This window comes from Lepidothrix coronata, unplaced genomic scaffold (genome assembly GCF_001604755.1).
Source record: "Lepidothrix coronata isolate B3197 unplaced genomic scaffold, Lepidothrix_coronata-1.0 Scaffold9, whole genome shotgun sequence".
In the NCBI taxonomy this organism is placed as follows: Eukaryota; Metazoa; Chordata; class Aves; order Passeriformes; family Pipridae; genus Lepidothrix; species Lepidothrix coronata.
The window spans coordinates 2,189,655-2,205,227 of record NW_016690189.1 but is presented as its reverse complement, the minus strand read 5'-3'; the positions used below and the strand labels follow the sequence as shown (position 1 = coordinate 2,205,227).

General features: G+C 37.8%; 1 protein-coding gene across 1 annotated transcript in view; it reads left to right on the top strand.

Moving 5' to 3' along the window:
* The window catches only part of PAWR (pro-apoptotic WT1 regulator), an 85,104-nt gene that overhangs the window by 53,575 nt on the left and 15,956 nt on the right, over positions 1-15,573 (top strand). Inside the window, exon 3 of the mRNA XM_017804543.1 lies at positions 8,120-8,154. Within this exon, the coding sequence (XP_017660032.1) occupies positions 8,120-8,154 (35 nt within the window). The remainder of the gene's footprint in view (positions 1-8,119; positions 8,155-15,573) is intronic.

Below are 15,573 nucleotides of genomic sequence, written 5' to 3'. Positions count from 1 at the left end.
CCTGTGCTGTTTGCTTATGTATTGGAGGTGTTCCATAGGTTTCTGGTAACATATTGATTCTCTGTTTTTTTATGACCGACTGACATATTGGGACCTTTGTACAAGAATTTCCAAGTTGTGTTTCTTCTCTGTGAGTTTTAGGAAGCCTACATTTTCAGTTTATGACTATTGAACACTGATCCACGAAGGTCATATGTTGGTTATAATCACTGTCTTTCTGGTAATTTTTCCAGCTCTGCTTTTTCTGTGAGTCATCTAAGTCAGGTTTTGTCAGCCTGATCTAATCAATTCCTTCACAGCTTTTGTTCTGAGTGCCTGATTGTTTGTCCTGAACTGTTTTTCCGACTCTTTGGTATTAAATATTGCTTGGATATAGAAATAGAAAATAACAAGTAAAGGAAAAGCTCTGTTTATATATTTTAGTGAGTGTTTCTGTTTTCCTTATTTTTGGGAGTTGCTTTCTTCTGGATGATGCTTGACTTGCCTGGGAGTTGCTTGTGCTATCTGCAGGTATTTCTTTAATTATTTTCTCTCACCTTATGTCCTTAAATAGATTTCTTCATATGTAAGAATTGAGGATACTTACCTTCCTCTTAGAAGTCTGATTGGATTCCCTAGGTGTTCTTGCAGTGTTTCTCAGTGGCCTCCTGGCTCTATCTAAACAGGCAGATGAATCATAACTCCCTTGGCTTCGCAGGAATGATATGTATCACTTGCATCCAGGCATTTTAGCACGTCTGTTAGTTCTTGTTTGAAATCCTATTAATTACATATGAATTGAAGGTAATAGATGAGGCTGTAAAAAATAAGGTTCACTTAAATAAGTGGACTGAATCAAGGACACTGAACTTTTTCCTGACTGAAATACATTTATCCAATCTGATTTTCTTTAATTTTTTTTGTTGTTTCCTCTCCCCCCTTCCCCCTTTGGGATTTAGCTCACTACACAGGCTGATAACTATCTGGAAATAATATTTTCACCATTTATTTTCTTCCATGTTCTTGTTTCCTTTTTTTTCATCTCTAAGTAATAATGTGGTTTATATTTCTTTACAAGTTATAGGTAATAATTTTGAAATCTCTGGGACGTTGTAAACATACTATAGTCTTACTTCTATCATATGTCTGTGTTTATCAATCAACGTAAAATAGCATGCTACAATTTAACAGGAGAAGATATTATATAAAAATACTTATATGAAAGTACGTAAGTCTGTAATACATGTAATGTAAATATAATGTCCCTTCCAGCCTTATAATAATTCTGTGATTCTGTGTTATTGACATCTATTTTAAAGCTGATTAAAAGATACTGGTAAACTATAAAAACTAATAAACTTTAAAGTCTTCCATTTGTTTATGTCAAAATATAGATAGGTTTGTAAACCATATTGACCAAGAAGTAACCCAAAATGTAAGACATTAGATTTAGCTCATAGTAGTTTTTAGGCAAAGAACCACCATGAACTTACGTAGTCTGATTTTTTTCTTTATAGAAAACATTCATACCTTTGCAACTATGGAATTATGTAAGAGCAGATAAAAACCCTTATGTTAAGATTTTTAAATTATACTGTCATTATATTAAATAAGTCTGACCTTAATTTGTGCCACAGTTTAATAATTGATGTACCAATATATTTGACATTTTTCTTCACAACATGACAGGTAATAAATAGTTGCTATAGCTGGATTTCATCCTGTGAAGTAATTAGAGACAGATAATGTGTGCACTAGAGAATACTTTTGGAAACATGTTGCAAATATATTTCAGGAGGTCAGGATAGAATGTAAACTTTGCATCAGACTTGCTGTTGCTGCCCATGCCGCAGCCTGGCTGGCTCTTTGTGGCACTCAAGTGCCTTCACACTGTGCTTCCTGCCCAGCTGGGCTCAGATGGGGTGTGCCAGTGCCTGCTTGGTGTGGTGCCCAGGCAGGCTCTGAGTAAGAACATTTAAATCATTCTGCAGCAGCTGGATGAGGCTGCTGCTGAGCCAGACCTTATAGGTACCCTTGGATCCAGGCAGATTTTGGGAAGAGGCATTCTTTGCATGGTTGTCTTCATTGGTCTGATTTCTAGAAAAGCAAAACCAACCTATGAGGAGACTCTGTGCATGTTGGATTTGCAGTGCTTCATTGAGGCTCTACTCTGTCAGATAAAGAGAACTGCAGTGTTTTCAGCTAGGATGTCATTCATCCACAGTCCAGAAGCACACACAAATCCCAGAGAATTACATGTTTTTAGGTTTCCTGTTTGAAAAAAGAAATTAGATAGCTTTTCTTCCCAAAGGGCTGCATAGTCATGAGCTAGAAGAGACTGACTGGAACCTGTTTGAGATGCATGGATTTCGTATGGGCTGCAGTGGAAGGGCCTGGGAAATAGGGAACTGGTCACTTGTGGCACTGTCCTAATTTATTTTTAAGTTACTCTATGTGTGGAGAGAGAGATTTCTCCTCTTTAAAGACGGCTCTTTCATTTGGTGTCTCTTTTGTTGTCTCTTGTCATGTTGGATGCTCTAACAGATTAGATTAATTTACTTACTGAGTTTATATTTTTTGCTGACAGCTTCCTTCCTAAAGAAATCTTCATCCTTGTATAGACTGTAATGCCATTGCCCTTACATTGTTACAAATGCCTACCTGATTCAGTCACCCCGTATTTCAGAATTATGGGAACAGAAGTTATATTAACCTTAAATTTCCTTGTTTTAGTATGAGTAAAGAAACTGTATCTTCCTTTTTTCCAGTAGCTCTTTTTTTTTAGGTCTTCCTTGTGTACACTTTCACATGAAAGATGTTGTTCTGTATCGCTGGTCTGAAATTACGTATCTGAGTTCCAGAATATGAAAGTAGTTCTGGTGATTGAATTTTAATATCCAGAATACAGGAATGTCTCTTCCCTGCTTAAAGTTCTCTTCTGTTACGTCTTACTTGTTATGGCATATTTAAAAAAGATCCGGTGGATGTAAATTAAACAAGGCTCTTTTAATATGTGGTTGTTCCAGCTTGCCAAGAGTACAAATCAAAGGAAGATCAAAATATGAAAAATGTTGCAAAGCTATTTAAAAGCTTCTGTTTTTGTTTAATCTTACCAGGTTCCTGTTTCAGTTTATTTTGTAACTGATTAATAGGTGGTGATAACTTCATACTTTCTTAACAGTTTTAGAAATAAAAGCTCATTTTTAGAATGTCTGCTTATAAAAGAGATTTATTGGGTGAGTAAAGAGTGTTTAAGGTCATCCCTAGGAAATCCGCACCAGGAAAAAACCAAAATATAATGAACCTTTGAAATAGATGTAAAACCTTGGCAGCTAGGAGAATAAGAGGAGGGGAAGGAGCCTGAGGTGGTTTTGTATGTACAAATATTCTATTCAAGAAGAGATCTAGAAAGTGCATAGCTACAAGAGGTGCAAGTAGTTGAGTGACGGAATTGCTGCTTGAAACTTATTGAAAGCACTTTTGAGGGCTTCTGGAGATAATGATTTCTGTGGAAATAACAAGTGGAGATTTTTTTTCCCCTCCTCTGTGGTGAAAGCATTTTTGTTCAAAGTTGAATTTGTGTTGCATTCCATGAAAAACATCTCTAGAAATTTTCAAAGGGACAACACGAAATTGGGAGGACCTGTCAACTCCCTCGAGGGCAGAGGCCCTGCAGGGAGACCTCGGCCGAATTAGAGCACTGGGCAATCACCAACCATGTGAAGTTCAACAAGGGAAAGTGCCAGATTTTTCTCCTGGGATGGGGCAACTCTGGGTGTTCGTACAGACTGGAGAATGAGTGCCATGGAAGGGGACCTGGGGGTCTTGGTTAACAGCAAGTTGAATAGGAGTCAGCAGTGCCCTGGCAGCCAGGAGGACCAACCGTGTCCTGGGGGGCATCAGGCAAAGCATCGCCAGCGGTCAAGGGAGGAGATTGTCCTGCTCTGCTCTGCACTGGGGTGGCCTCATCTTGAATATCGTGGCAGTTTTGGGCACTGCAATATAAGAAAGATATTAAGCTATTTGAGAGTGTCCAAAGGAGGGCAACGAAGATGGTGAAGGACCTTGAAGGGAAACCGTATGAGGAGTGGCTGAGGTCACTTGGTCTGTTCAGCCTGGAGGAGAGAAGACTAAAGGGAGACCTAATCACAGTCTACAGCATCCTCACTGGGGGAAATGGAGGGACAGGTACTGATCTCTTCATTCTTGTGACCGGTGACATGACCCGAGGAGACAGCATGAAGCTGAGTCAGGGGAGGTTTAGGTTTCATATTAGGAGAACGTTTTTCACCCAGAGGGTGGTTGGGCACTGGAACGGGCTCCCCAGGGCAGTGGTCACAGCACCAAGCCTGATAGAGTTCAAGAAGCATTTTGACAATACTCTCAGTCACATGATGTGATTCTTGGGGTGTCCTGTGCAGGGCCAGGATCCTCTTGGGTCCCTTCCAACTCAGCATATTCTATGATTCAGGAATGGAAGATAAACTGACTCCCAAGAGACATTTGCTTTTGGGGAATTTTGATGAGAGGGAGAAGAAAGGTATTTCATCTCTCTGCTGATTTTCACACCTGCAGTTAGTTCAGTTGTTAAGTGTTCAGAGTTTATCTCACTTTTATATCTGAATGAAATTTCGTCTGCATTGCAGAAAATATGCAATTGCCATTTCCAAACAAATCTCAAAACAAAGGTGCACTGAATGTGAGAAGTAGCTGTAGTTAATCAAGATGTGACTTATGAAGGAATTGGAATTAACTTGATTTGCTGGATGTGAATAGAATCTACATGTTCCTTAATATGTAAAAAGGCAAGAAACCCTAGTAACCTGACCTCCTTCCTCCATGTAGTGAAGTTGTATTTGCTCACATCTTGAAGAACATATAGGAAACTTTGTAGGAAGCCTATATTTGAGTTACATATGAAAAAAAAATTGTTTTGATGGCCTAATTTCAGTAAAAATTTAACCTTGCATGTTGCAGGAATATCATTATGTAGTCATAATTTGCACTGATGTATGGTCAAATTTCAAAACAGTGCACATATTCTACATGCCAGTATATATACCAGTGTGCTGTACCAGCCTTTGATCCAAGGTGTTTGCTTTAATTGTTTACAAAACTTCTAAGTAGTGTTTCAGGGGATTCCACTGAACCATTTTCATAGTCCAGCTGACTCCAGAGCTTGTAGTTGTTTAAAAACAATGTTTGTTAGTGCATTTTAACTAGCAAATTAGTAATGGTAGGGTGGTTTAACATCTGGAAATCTTTGTCAGACACTTGTAAACACAGACAACTATTTATTTAAAGCCCAATGACCAGCTTGTTTATTTAATCTCTCTGTTGGCCAGATGAAATACCAAGATGAGCCAGGGCCGAAGAGGGGAATTAGCCAAGTTCCTTGCGTCCTAGTTTGACATAAATTTAATTGGCGGTAAACGGTTGCATTAGTTGAAATGGTCTCAGCTGCATTTCCTGCCCTTACACATTCTCTTGTGCAACAGGTACGTGTGTCTTTGTGTTAGTCTTTTCAGTGAATCTTATGAAGGAGCTCATGCGGAATGAGACAAATCTTTGCTTTTTCCTTGGTTATTTTCACACAGATCACACCTGTGTTAATACTGGTCCGCCCAATCACTTTTGTACGCTAGACAGAAAGGTAGCATGACCATTTTTCTGGCACACTGCTGATGTATGTCAGTCTGCAGTGTTTTTTAACATAATAATTAGATGACTAGCAAAATATATACTGTTAAAAGGTAATGCAAGCGGCCTGAGATATGTGCAAGAAGTAAAAATAATTTTAAAGCTATGTTCAGAATACTGCATTGAAATGAGTCTTTGGTTTCAACCTTAGACGAAGAACTAATGTTAGTAGGTGTCTTTGGCAGCAATATTTTTTCACCAGTATGAAAGGAACCATTAGCATAATTGTTGTGGATTACTTCTTTATTGATTGTTTTTTCGTTCAGGATTTCCACAGACAGTAAAAAGAATTCTGTTTTACAGGGAAGTCAAATAAACTGATCTCGTCATTTCTCATGACAAATCATTCATTTCTGTAGTAATGACTGGGTATTTTAAACATGGGTTAAAAGACAGAGTTAAAAAATACTAAAGAATATAAACAGGATTTGTAAATTAATATTTCTATACAAGACTAATCATCTGCTTTTAGATTAATTCTTTGCAGAACAAGGATGTCCTTCCTTTCTCCTTCCCATTCTTCACTTTTTGCCAACCTTCACTTCTGCAAAAGTGGTGGAGAAGACAAGAGCTTAAATTATAGATGTTTGCCTCATTTTAGGATCTTTTGCGTAGGTTGAAAGCTTAGATTATTTTTGATTAATAGACACATAATGCTGTTTACAGTATTCATGTTATCAGCAGCTTTCAGACAAATAAGGCACACAAAATAAATTTCATAAGGTGAGAACAGAGACAAATAATATATTTTCCTAGTGCTTGCATCATCACCTGAAAGAATGATTAGTTTGCATTTACGTTAGAGATTTCAAAGTGATAAAAGTAATAATTTACCAAATCTGCATTATTAATTTATTGGTCAGAAGAATTTATTTTTTATATATCAGATGTGCATTGTTAACTGTTGCTTGTAGTTAGTTTTAGCTACAAAAATAAAACCCATTAATACTTGTTGTAGAAACATCTGTTACAAAGGGCTAGTTAATTGGTTAAAGGTTTGGGGTTTTTTGTTTTAACAGCTGTAATTTGTAGCAAATAAGTGTATTTACCATGCACTTTGTCTCTAAGCATTTGTTTGCTTTACCAGCTTTTTCTGAAGAACTGGCTTTTTTGAATAGTACTGCCAAACTTTTAAGTGTCCCATTGAGTTAAATGTACAAGTCTATGTGTATACATTTCTTTACAGCTTGTATTTGCAAATTTGTATGAAAAAGTCTTAGCAAATTTGGGGTTATATGGTGCATTTGTTGCACCCTTAAGCATCTAGAGTACAAAACAAGCATCCAAGATCCAAAGATTTCTTCGTACAAGGGTATGTGTGCTTCATTGGACTCCAATGTCACATGCAATTTCTGCCTTTCACTGTAAACAGAGGCTTATGTTCACTAAGAAGCATAGCCCTAATGTCTATGGCTTCAACATTTTCTTGGAAAAGTTGTGAAAAAAATAAGAACTGAGGAAGCTTAGAGCCCAGAGTTCCTACTTTATTGTTTCTGCAGACAGGCAAAATTTTGATCCAGTAATCTATGTAACTCCCTCCATCCAAGCTTAGAAAGGGAATTGAACCATTTGTCTATGTCTAATGGGACAGCCAAGATGTTTCTGAGACCATCATCACCAAGACCTGTGTCTGATATTACTGATGTGGCATTTCAGTTTCATATACAGTGAATATATTAGATTAATGTATTAGATGGAACAATCTGAATCTCTTCACATACATCAGAGTCAAATCACCTTGACAGTCATTGCTGACTGTCGTAAAGCTAGAAGACAGAATTTCATATTTTGCCTTTATTTTTTTCTGGTAAAGGCAGTTTTTCAGTTCATTAACTCCTTAAATATTCTTTCCAGACTTTTTATGTATTATTTGCTGGAGGGCTTTTGGTTTATGAGTAATAAAATAATTGGTTCCTCTTCTTCTTACAACATCCTAAAATATATTTGTGGACTCTGTCAAATCTGAGTAGTTGAAACATGTTTAAATTTTTCTACTTGCCAGCTTCAGTTTTTGTTCCCATCCAGAACGACAGCAGTGGTGCTGAGAAATTGGAACATTTTTGCTCTCTTAGACAAGTAGATGAAGAGCTATCAAAGTGCACAAGTGTTTCCCTACTGTTAGTGGTAGTGAAGGCATGCTGGTGGCAGGTTGTGTGCTGTTGTGGGTGCTGGGGGATGGAGTAAATGTATCCAGTTATCAGGTGTAACTAACCAGAGGCAGACATTTAAGGCTTCTGAGGTGGTGTTCAGAAGCAGTAACATGGTGACAATAATCCTGGTGTTGTCTACACTTTGACAGCAAAATAGTGCAAAACTGAGTTGTACGACAGCATGGGACTGCTCTTAACTGTAGACTTAGTTTTCTACAGAGTGGTAAAGTATTTTGGCAGTATAAATATAAGAAAAATATTAATTAGTTTTTCCTTTTTGTTTCTTTTAGGATTCCTCCAGGATGGTTTCAAGCAGGTATAAAAGGTATGAGATCATTGTACACAGCAAATTTCTTTACATGTATAGTTCTGCCAGAAATAAAGCTGATTAAATGGATGTTCGTAGTAGAGATCATCGTACTGCTACTGTAGATACATAGCTTGATTTTGGGGTAAGGACCTGAAAGGTGCAGCAAACTTAGCCAAACCCCTCTATTATGTTACTATTTTCAAATAAATTCAACTAGTATTCTGCTGGGACCTACTAGTGCAGAATACTTTCCCAAGCAAAGTCTAACTTGGCACATTGCCTAGGGGCCAGTATTTTCACAGTTAGTTCACGAACCACTCTATTCTGAAGTTTAATAAAAGAAAATAATGTTGTTGTTCTCCACAGTTATACTGAAAGAAATTTCTATGGTTTTGTCATACTACTATCCATACAACTGTCTCAGTTGTAGCAGATGCTGCCCACATGTAGCATGTCCTGTTTGTTGTTTGTTTGTCTTTGAGTCAAGAAAATAATGACTCTGATCATTACTCCAGTTCATTAGTCAGAAAAATATTTCAGAAGCCTTTGATGCACCTGACCAGTGTGTGAAATATTTTCCCATGTGGAATTAATACCAACACAGCTATCACAACTATTAGGAAAATGTTGTGGTAACACGGGGTCTAAAACACGTCAACTGAAGCAAGACATTTTTGTAAACGTATTTTTATTTGATACATGGATGCATTCTCTTTTAGATATGTGTGTGTATATATATATATATATATATCTCATGGCTGTAGAAGAAAGTGCAAAGGGCACCTACCAATTATCTAGTCATCACTGGTGTATTTTCCACCCTCAAAACTTGTTCGCCTATAGAATCGTAGAATGGGTTGGGTTGGAATGGACCTTGAAGAACATCTAGTCCAGCCTCCCTGCCATGGGCAGGGACACTTTCCACTAAATTAGATTGCGCACAGCCCCATCCATCATGGCCTTGAATAATTGGAGGGAGGGAGCATCCACAGCTTCTCTGGGTAACCTGTTCTCTAGTCTCACCTCCCTCACTGTAAAAAATAATTACCGATCCTGTTATGCTCTAGCTTTCCTAGCATGGTGCTGCTGTTTTTTATATTTATATTACTGGGTTCTTGTAAACTTAGTTGAGTGATGCTTTTTATTGTTGTAGGGGTTTTTTTTAGAATCACTTTGTCACTGCAGAATGGGTGGACTTATTGTCACAACCTTAATAACTGTATAATTTCATGATTCATTTCTTATTAATCAAGCACGTTTTAGTTCAGTCTTCACTTCCTTTTTGGTTCCCATGCAGACTTTTGTTGCTTCTTGTATCTGCTGAATACTTAGTGGTGTGTGTCATACTTTTGTGGCTTTTCATAAACCTTATCTCTGTTCACATGCTCTCTATACTCACTCACTTGCAAAAACTTGGTTGTGCGTGGGGGAGTAATAAATAGAAGTTTGCACAACCACATTCGTAGCTTATTTGAAAATAAGCTAATTCATCTGATTAGGATTGCAAAAATAGGAAGCACCAATGCTAGAAAATGCTAAATAAGACTTGGTTGTGCAGTCTTCCTTCAGTCAGCTTTAGTTATATGTGGGATGTAAGGTCACTGTCAACTTTCCCCATCAGGACTGGCATCACATTCAGGAGGAATCTGACTTGCTGCAAGCTGCTGTTCAATATTTTATGTATGTTGCCATCTATCTTACTCGTTGCACAGTCTCGAAACTTCATGTTGAAAGCAAAGGATTGTTTTCTACTGTCAGCACAGTGCCTAGTGCTCACAAATACTCAGTGGGTTTTATTCTAATTGTACTTCCTGAGGCATACAATGCCAGCTGTGATTAGAGTCTGTAGTATCTATTTAATTTTCCTCTATATTTGAAAATTTTTACCTCCCCTGAAGTAATTTTTCACTTAAGGGTACTTAAAGTGTGTCTCCCAGTGGCTTCACTTTCTGGTGTGAATGCTAAAGGAGTCAGGACCAGAGTCGTTCTGGGCTTGTTTGCCACTTCCAACATCTGCAGTAAGTGAAGGTCTTACAGAAAGCAGCCTTCTCTCCAGTAATTCTTATCCAAATCACTCAGACCCCACTGAAGTCCCAAATACAGTTAGAAGTCCTTTGGAAACAGAAAATGCTGTTCTGTGATTACACCTAGAACTGGACTATTGGTGCGTGAAGGCTGAATGGAAATCAGAAGCTGCTTCAAGGCTCAAATGAGCTTAATGTGCTTTTAACAGTTTTGGGTGTACTTCCTTAGGTTTTCAAAGCAAACTGTGAGAGCAAAGCACATTCTCACATAAGGACAATCCCATCTGAAACTGTTACTTGCATTACTCTGACAGCAGGTGGTCAGTACTTTGTGGGAGAGAGTTTGTTGGTAGACTTTATAGACATTTGATAGCAAGAATAGAAATATGTTTTCCTAAAATTTTGTGTTCTGTTGTAGACTCTCCCATTGAAAGAATGAATTATTTGTCAGAAATTTTCAGGTTGGTTTTTTCCATCTTTACTACTCCTGCTTCTTCATTTTTTGCCTTCTCCCTCTTCCCCTATTGTTCCTCATCAAACATGACATTTCTTCATCTCAGCATTTTTCTTCACTTTGCTGGTTTCTATTTTCTAGGCTAGTTACATACCCTTTCCCTTCTCTCCCCCTTTCTCTTACATCCTTATATTTAATCACTGAGGTCCTAGTCTTCTGTTTGTTATTTTTCTGATTACTTGGGGTTTTTTTTTCTGTTTCGTCTCTGTCCTCTTCTGACTTCCAGTCCTGGGTTACTGATACCATTCCTGGCTTCCAGTACCTTTCTTTTGCCTTTCCATATAGCTGTTCTCATTTTTTACAGTTGGGCTTGATGATCCTAGAGGGTTTTTTCAACCTCAACAGTTCTATGATTGTGTCTACATTGAGGTACCGAGCCTCCTGTACCTAACAACAGAAGAGAGACTTAAGAGCAGAGAAGTTTCTGTGATGTGTGTTCTCATAGAATCATTGTTTTCTCAATATGTTGTAGGACTCAAGGAATTGCACAGATTTTACACTACCTATTTAATCAGACACACTGGCTACTTTGCCTTATATGGATGCAGCAATCCATGGTTGAACATTTATATGACATTGCTGGGAAACTCTTTTCACTGAGTGTCCATTGACTGGAAGACGTGTTTACATATGAATTCTGCTGGCTGCTGTGTGTTATTCTTCTGTTCTGGCTGACGTGGACAAACTGAACTTGTCTCCTCATGCACTTAAATAAAAGTTTGTGATGAGGGTCTTACTCTATAATTGTAGTCTGTCTTTTGAATTTACTTCAGAAATTTTCACACACCCTAAAATTTTGTGGAGGGGTTCCTTTGTAGTTGCATGATTAACCGTGTAAAATATTTTCAAAAGAAAGTGATGGTTTTGTTGTGATCTGGAGTGATACTGTGAGATCTATTAAAAGGATGACCAGAATCTGCAAGGTCATGCTGACACAAAGGCCACAGGATGTGCATGGGAGTATTTGGGAGCTGTGATGGAGCTGTGTGTCCTAACTGTGAGCTTCACGTGTTAAAATGTATAGTTATACTTCAGTTGTAACAGCCCATATCAACTTCCTTTTCTTTAATTTTTCTCTAAGCTTTTCTTAGTGAGATATGCCTCATTTTGGCCGTTCCTAACTACTGTTCCTGAAACTGGGTCTACCAGTTTTTACCTTGCTTTGTGAGTTATTTTAAAGCACCAAGCACATTGCCATTAGTAAGAATGGTTTTCTGATTTAGATCTGATGCTGTCAGTATAGTTGGTGTTATCACTGATTTCTCAAACAGGAGAATGACAAAGTGTATTCTGTTTATTGAAATATTTAAGTGTAATCTACATGTAAACATGAATTGTGTTTCTGTTGCAGTCTGTGAAACAAAAAGCTTGTTTGCAAGTAGCAGTAAATCAAGATATGTATTTGGACAGAGAATTTGTTTTAGCAACTTACTTTTAAGATTGTCTACTAGCTTTTGAACCAGTTTAGTTTCTTTTTAAAAATTGTAAAAANTTTCTTGGAAAAGTTGTGAAAAAAATAAGAACTGAGGAAGCTTAGAGCCCAGAGTTCCTACTTTATTGTTTCTGCAGACAGACAAAATTTTGATCCAGTAATCTATGTAACTCCCTCCATCCAAGCTTAGAAAGGGAATTGAACCATTTGTCTATGTCTAATGGGACAGCCAAGATGTTTCTGAGACCATCATCACCAAGACCTGTGTCTGATATTACTGATGTGGCATTTCAGTTTCATATACAGTGAATATATTAGATTAATGTATTAGATGGAACAATTTGAATCTCTTCACATACATCAGAGTCAAATCACCTTGACAGTCATTGCTGACTGTCGTAAAGCTAGAAGACAGAATTTCATATTTTGCCTTTATTTTTTTCTGGTAAAGGCAGTTTTTCAGTTCATTAACTCCTTAAATATTCTTTCCAGACTTTTTATGTATTATTTGCTGGAGGGCTTTTGGTTTATGAGTAATAAAATAATTGGTTCCTCTTCTTCTTACAACATCCTAAAATATATTTGTGGACTCTGTCAAATCTGAGTAGTTGAAACATGTTTAAATTTTTCTACTTGCCAGCTTCAGTTTTTGTTCCCATCCAGAACGACAGCAGTGGTGCTGAGAAATTGGAACATTTTTGCTCTCTTAGACAAGTAGATGAAGAGCTATCAAAGTGCCCAAGTGTTTCCCTACTGTTAGTGGTAGTGAAGGCATGCTGGTGGCAGGTTGTGTGCTGTTGTGGGTGCTGGGGGATGGAGTAAATGTATCCAGTTATCAGGTGTAACTAACCAGAGGCAGACATTTAAGGCTTCTGAGGTGGTGTTCAGAAGCAGTAACATGGTGACAATAATCCTGGTGTTGTCTACACTTTGACAGCAAAATAGTGCAAAACTGAGTTGTACGACAGCATGGGACTGCTCTTAACTGTAGACTTAGTTTTCTACAGAGTGGTAAAGTATTTTGGCAGTATAAATATAAGAAAAATATTAATTAGTTTTTCCTTTTTGTTTCTTTTAGGATTCCTCCAGGATGGTTTCAAGCAGGTATAAAAGGTATGAGATCATTGTACACAGCAAATTTCTTTACATGTATAGTTCTGCCAGAAATAAAGCTGATTAAATGGATGTTCGTAGTAGAGATCATCATACTGCTACTGTAGATACATAGCTTGATTTTGGGGTAAGGACCTGAAAGGTGCAGCAAACTTAGCCAAACCCCTCTATTATGTTACTATTTTCAAATAAATTCAACTAGTATTCTGCTGGGACCTACTAGTGCAGAATACTTTCCCAAGCAAAGTCTAACTTGGCACATTGCCTAGGGGCCAGTATTTTCACAGTTAGTTCACGAACCACTCTATTCTGAAGTTTAATAAAAGAAAATAATGTTGTTGTTCTCCACAGTTATACTGAAAGAAATTTCTATGGTTTTGTCATACTACTATCCATACAACTGTCTCAGTTGTAGCAGATGCTGCCCACATGTAGCATGTCCTGTTTGTTGTTTGTTTGTCTTTGAGTCAAGAAAATAATGACTCTGATCATTACTCCAGTTCATTAGTCAGAAAAATATTTCAGAAGCCTTTGATGCACCTGACCAGTGTGTGAAATATTTTCCCATGTGGAATTAATACCAACACAGCTATCACAACTATTAGGAAAATGTTGTGGTAACACGGGGTCTAAAACACGTCAACTGAAGCAAGACATTTTTGTAAACGTATTTTTATTTGATACATGGATGCATTCTCTTTTAGATATGTGTGTGTATATATATATATATATATATCTCATGGCTGTAGAAGAAAGTGCAAAGGGCACCTACCAATTATCTAGTCATCACTGGTGTATTTTCCACCCTCAAAACTTGTTCGCCTATAGAATCGTAGAATGGGTTGGGTTGGAATGGACCTTGAAGAACATCTAGTCCAGCCTCCCTGCCATGGGCAGGGACACTTTCCACTAAATTAGATTGCGCACAGCCCCATCCATCATGGCCTTGAATAATTGGAGGGAGGGAGCATCCACAGCTTCTCTGGGTAACCTGTTCTCTAGTCTCACTTCCCTCACTGTACAAAATAATTACCGATCCTGTTATGCTCTAGCTTTCCTAGCATGGTGCTGCTGTTTTTTATATTTATATTACTGGGTTCTTGTAAACTTAGTTGAGTGATGCTTTTTATTGTTGTAGGGGTTTTTTTTAGAATCACTTTGTCACTGCAGAATGGGTGGACTTATTGTCACAACCTTAATAACTGTATAATTTCATGATTCATTTCTTATTAATCAAGCATGTTTTAGTTCAATCTTCACTTCCTTTTTGGTTCCCATGCAGACTTTTGTTGCTTCTTGTATCTGCTGAATACTTAGTGGTGTGTGTCATACTTTTGTGGCTTTTCATAAACCTTATCTCTGTTCACATGCTCTCTATACTCACTCACTTGCAAAAACTTGGTTGTGCGTGGGGGAGTAATAAATAGAAGTTTGCACAACCACATTCGTAGCTTATTTGAAAATAAGCTAATTCATCTGATTAGGATTGCAAAAATAGGAAGCACCAATGCTAGAAAATGCTAAATAAGACTTGGTTGTGCAGTCTTCCTTCAGTCAGCTTTAGTTATATGTGGGATGTAAGGTCACTGTCAACTTTCCCCATCAGGACTGGCATCACATTCAGGAGGAATCTGACTTGCTGCAAGCTGCTGTTCAATATTTTATGTATGTTGCCATCTATCTTACTCGTTGCACAGTCTCGAAACTTCATGTTGAAAGCAAAGGATTGTTTTCTACTGTCAGCACAGTGCCTAGTGCTCACAAATACTCAGTGGGTTTTATTCTAATTGTACTTCCTGAGGCATACAATGCCAGCTGTGATTAGAGTCTGTAGTATCTATTTAATTTTCCTCTATATTTGAAAATTTTTACCTCCCCTGAAGTAATTTTTCACTTAAGGGTACTTAAAGTGTGTCTCCCAGTGGCTTCACTTTCTGGTGTGAATGCTAAAGGAGTCAGGACCAGAGTCGTTCTGGGCTTGTTTGCCACTTCCAACATCTGCAGTAAGTGAAGGTCTTACAGAAAGCAGCCTTCTCTCCAGTAATTCTTATCCAAATCACTCAGACCCCACTGAAGTCCCAAATACAGTTAGAAGTCCTTTGGAAACAGAAAATGCTGTTCTGTGATTACACCTAGAACTGGACTATTGGTGCGTGAAGGCTGAATGGAAATCAGAAGCTGCTTCAAGGTTCAAATGAGCTTAATGTGCTTTTAACAGTTTTGGGTGTACTTCCTTAGGTTTTCAAAGCAAACTGTGAGAGCAAAGCACATTCTCACATAAGGACAATCCCATCTGAAACTGTTACTTGCATTACTCTGACAGCAGGTGGTCAGTACTTTGTGGGAGAGAG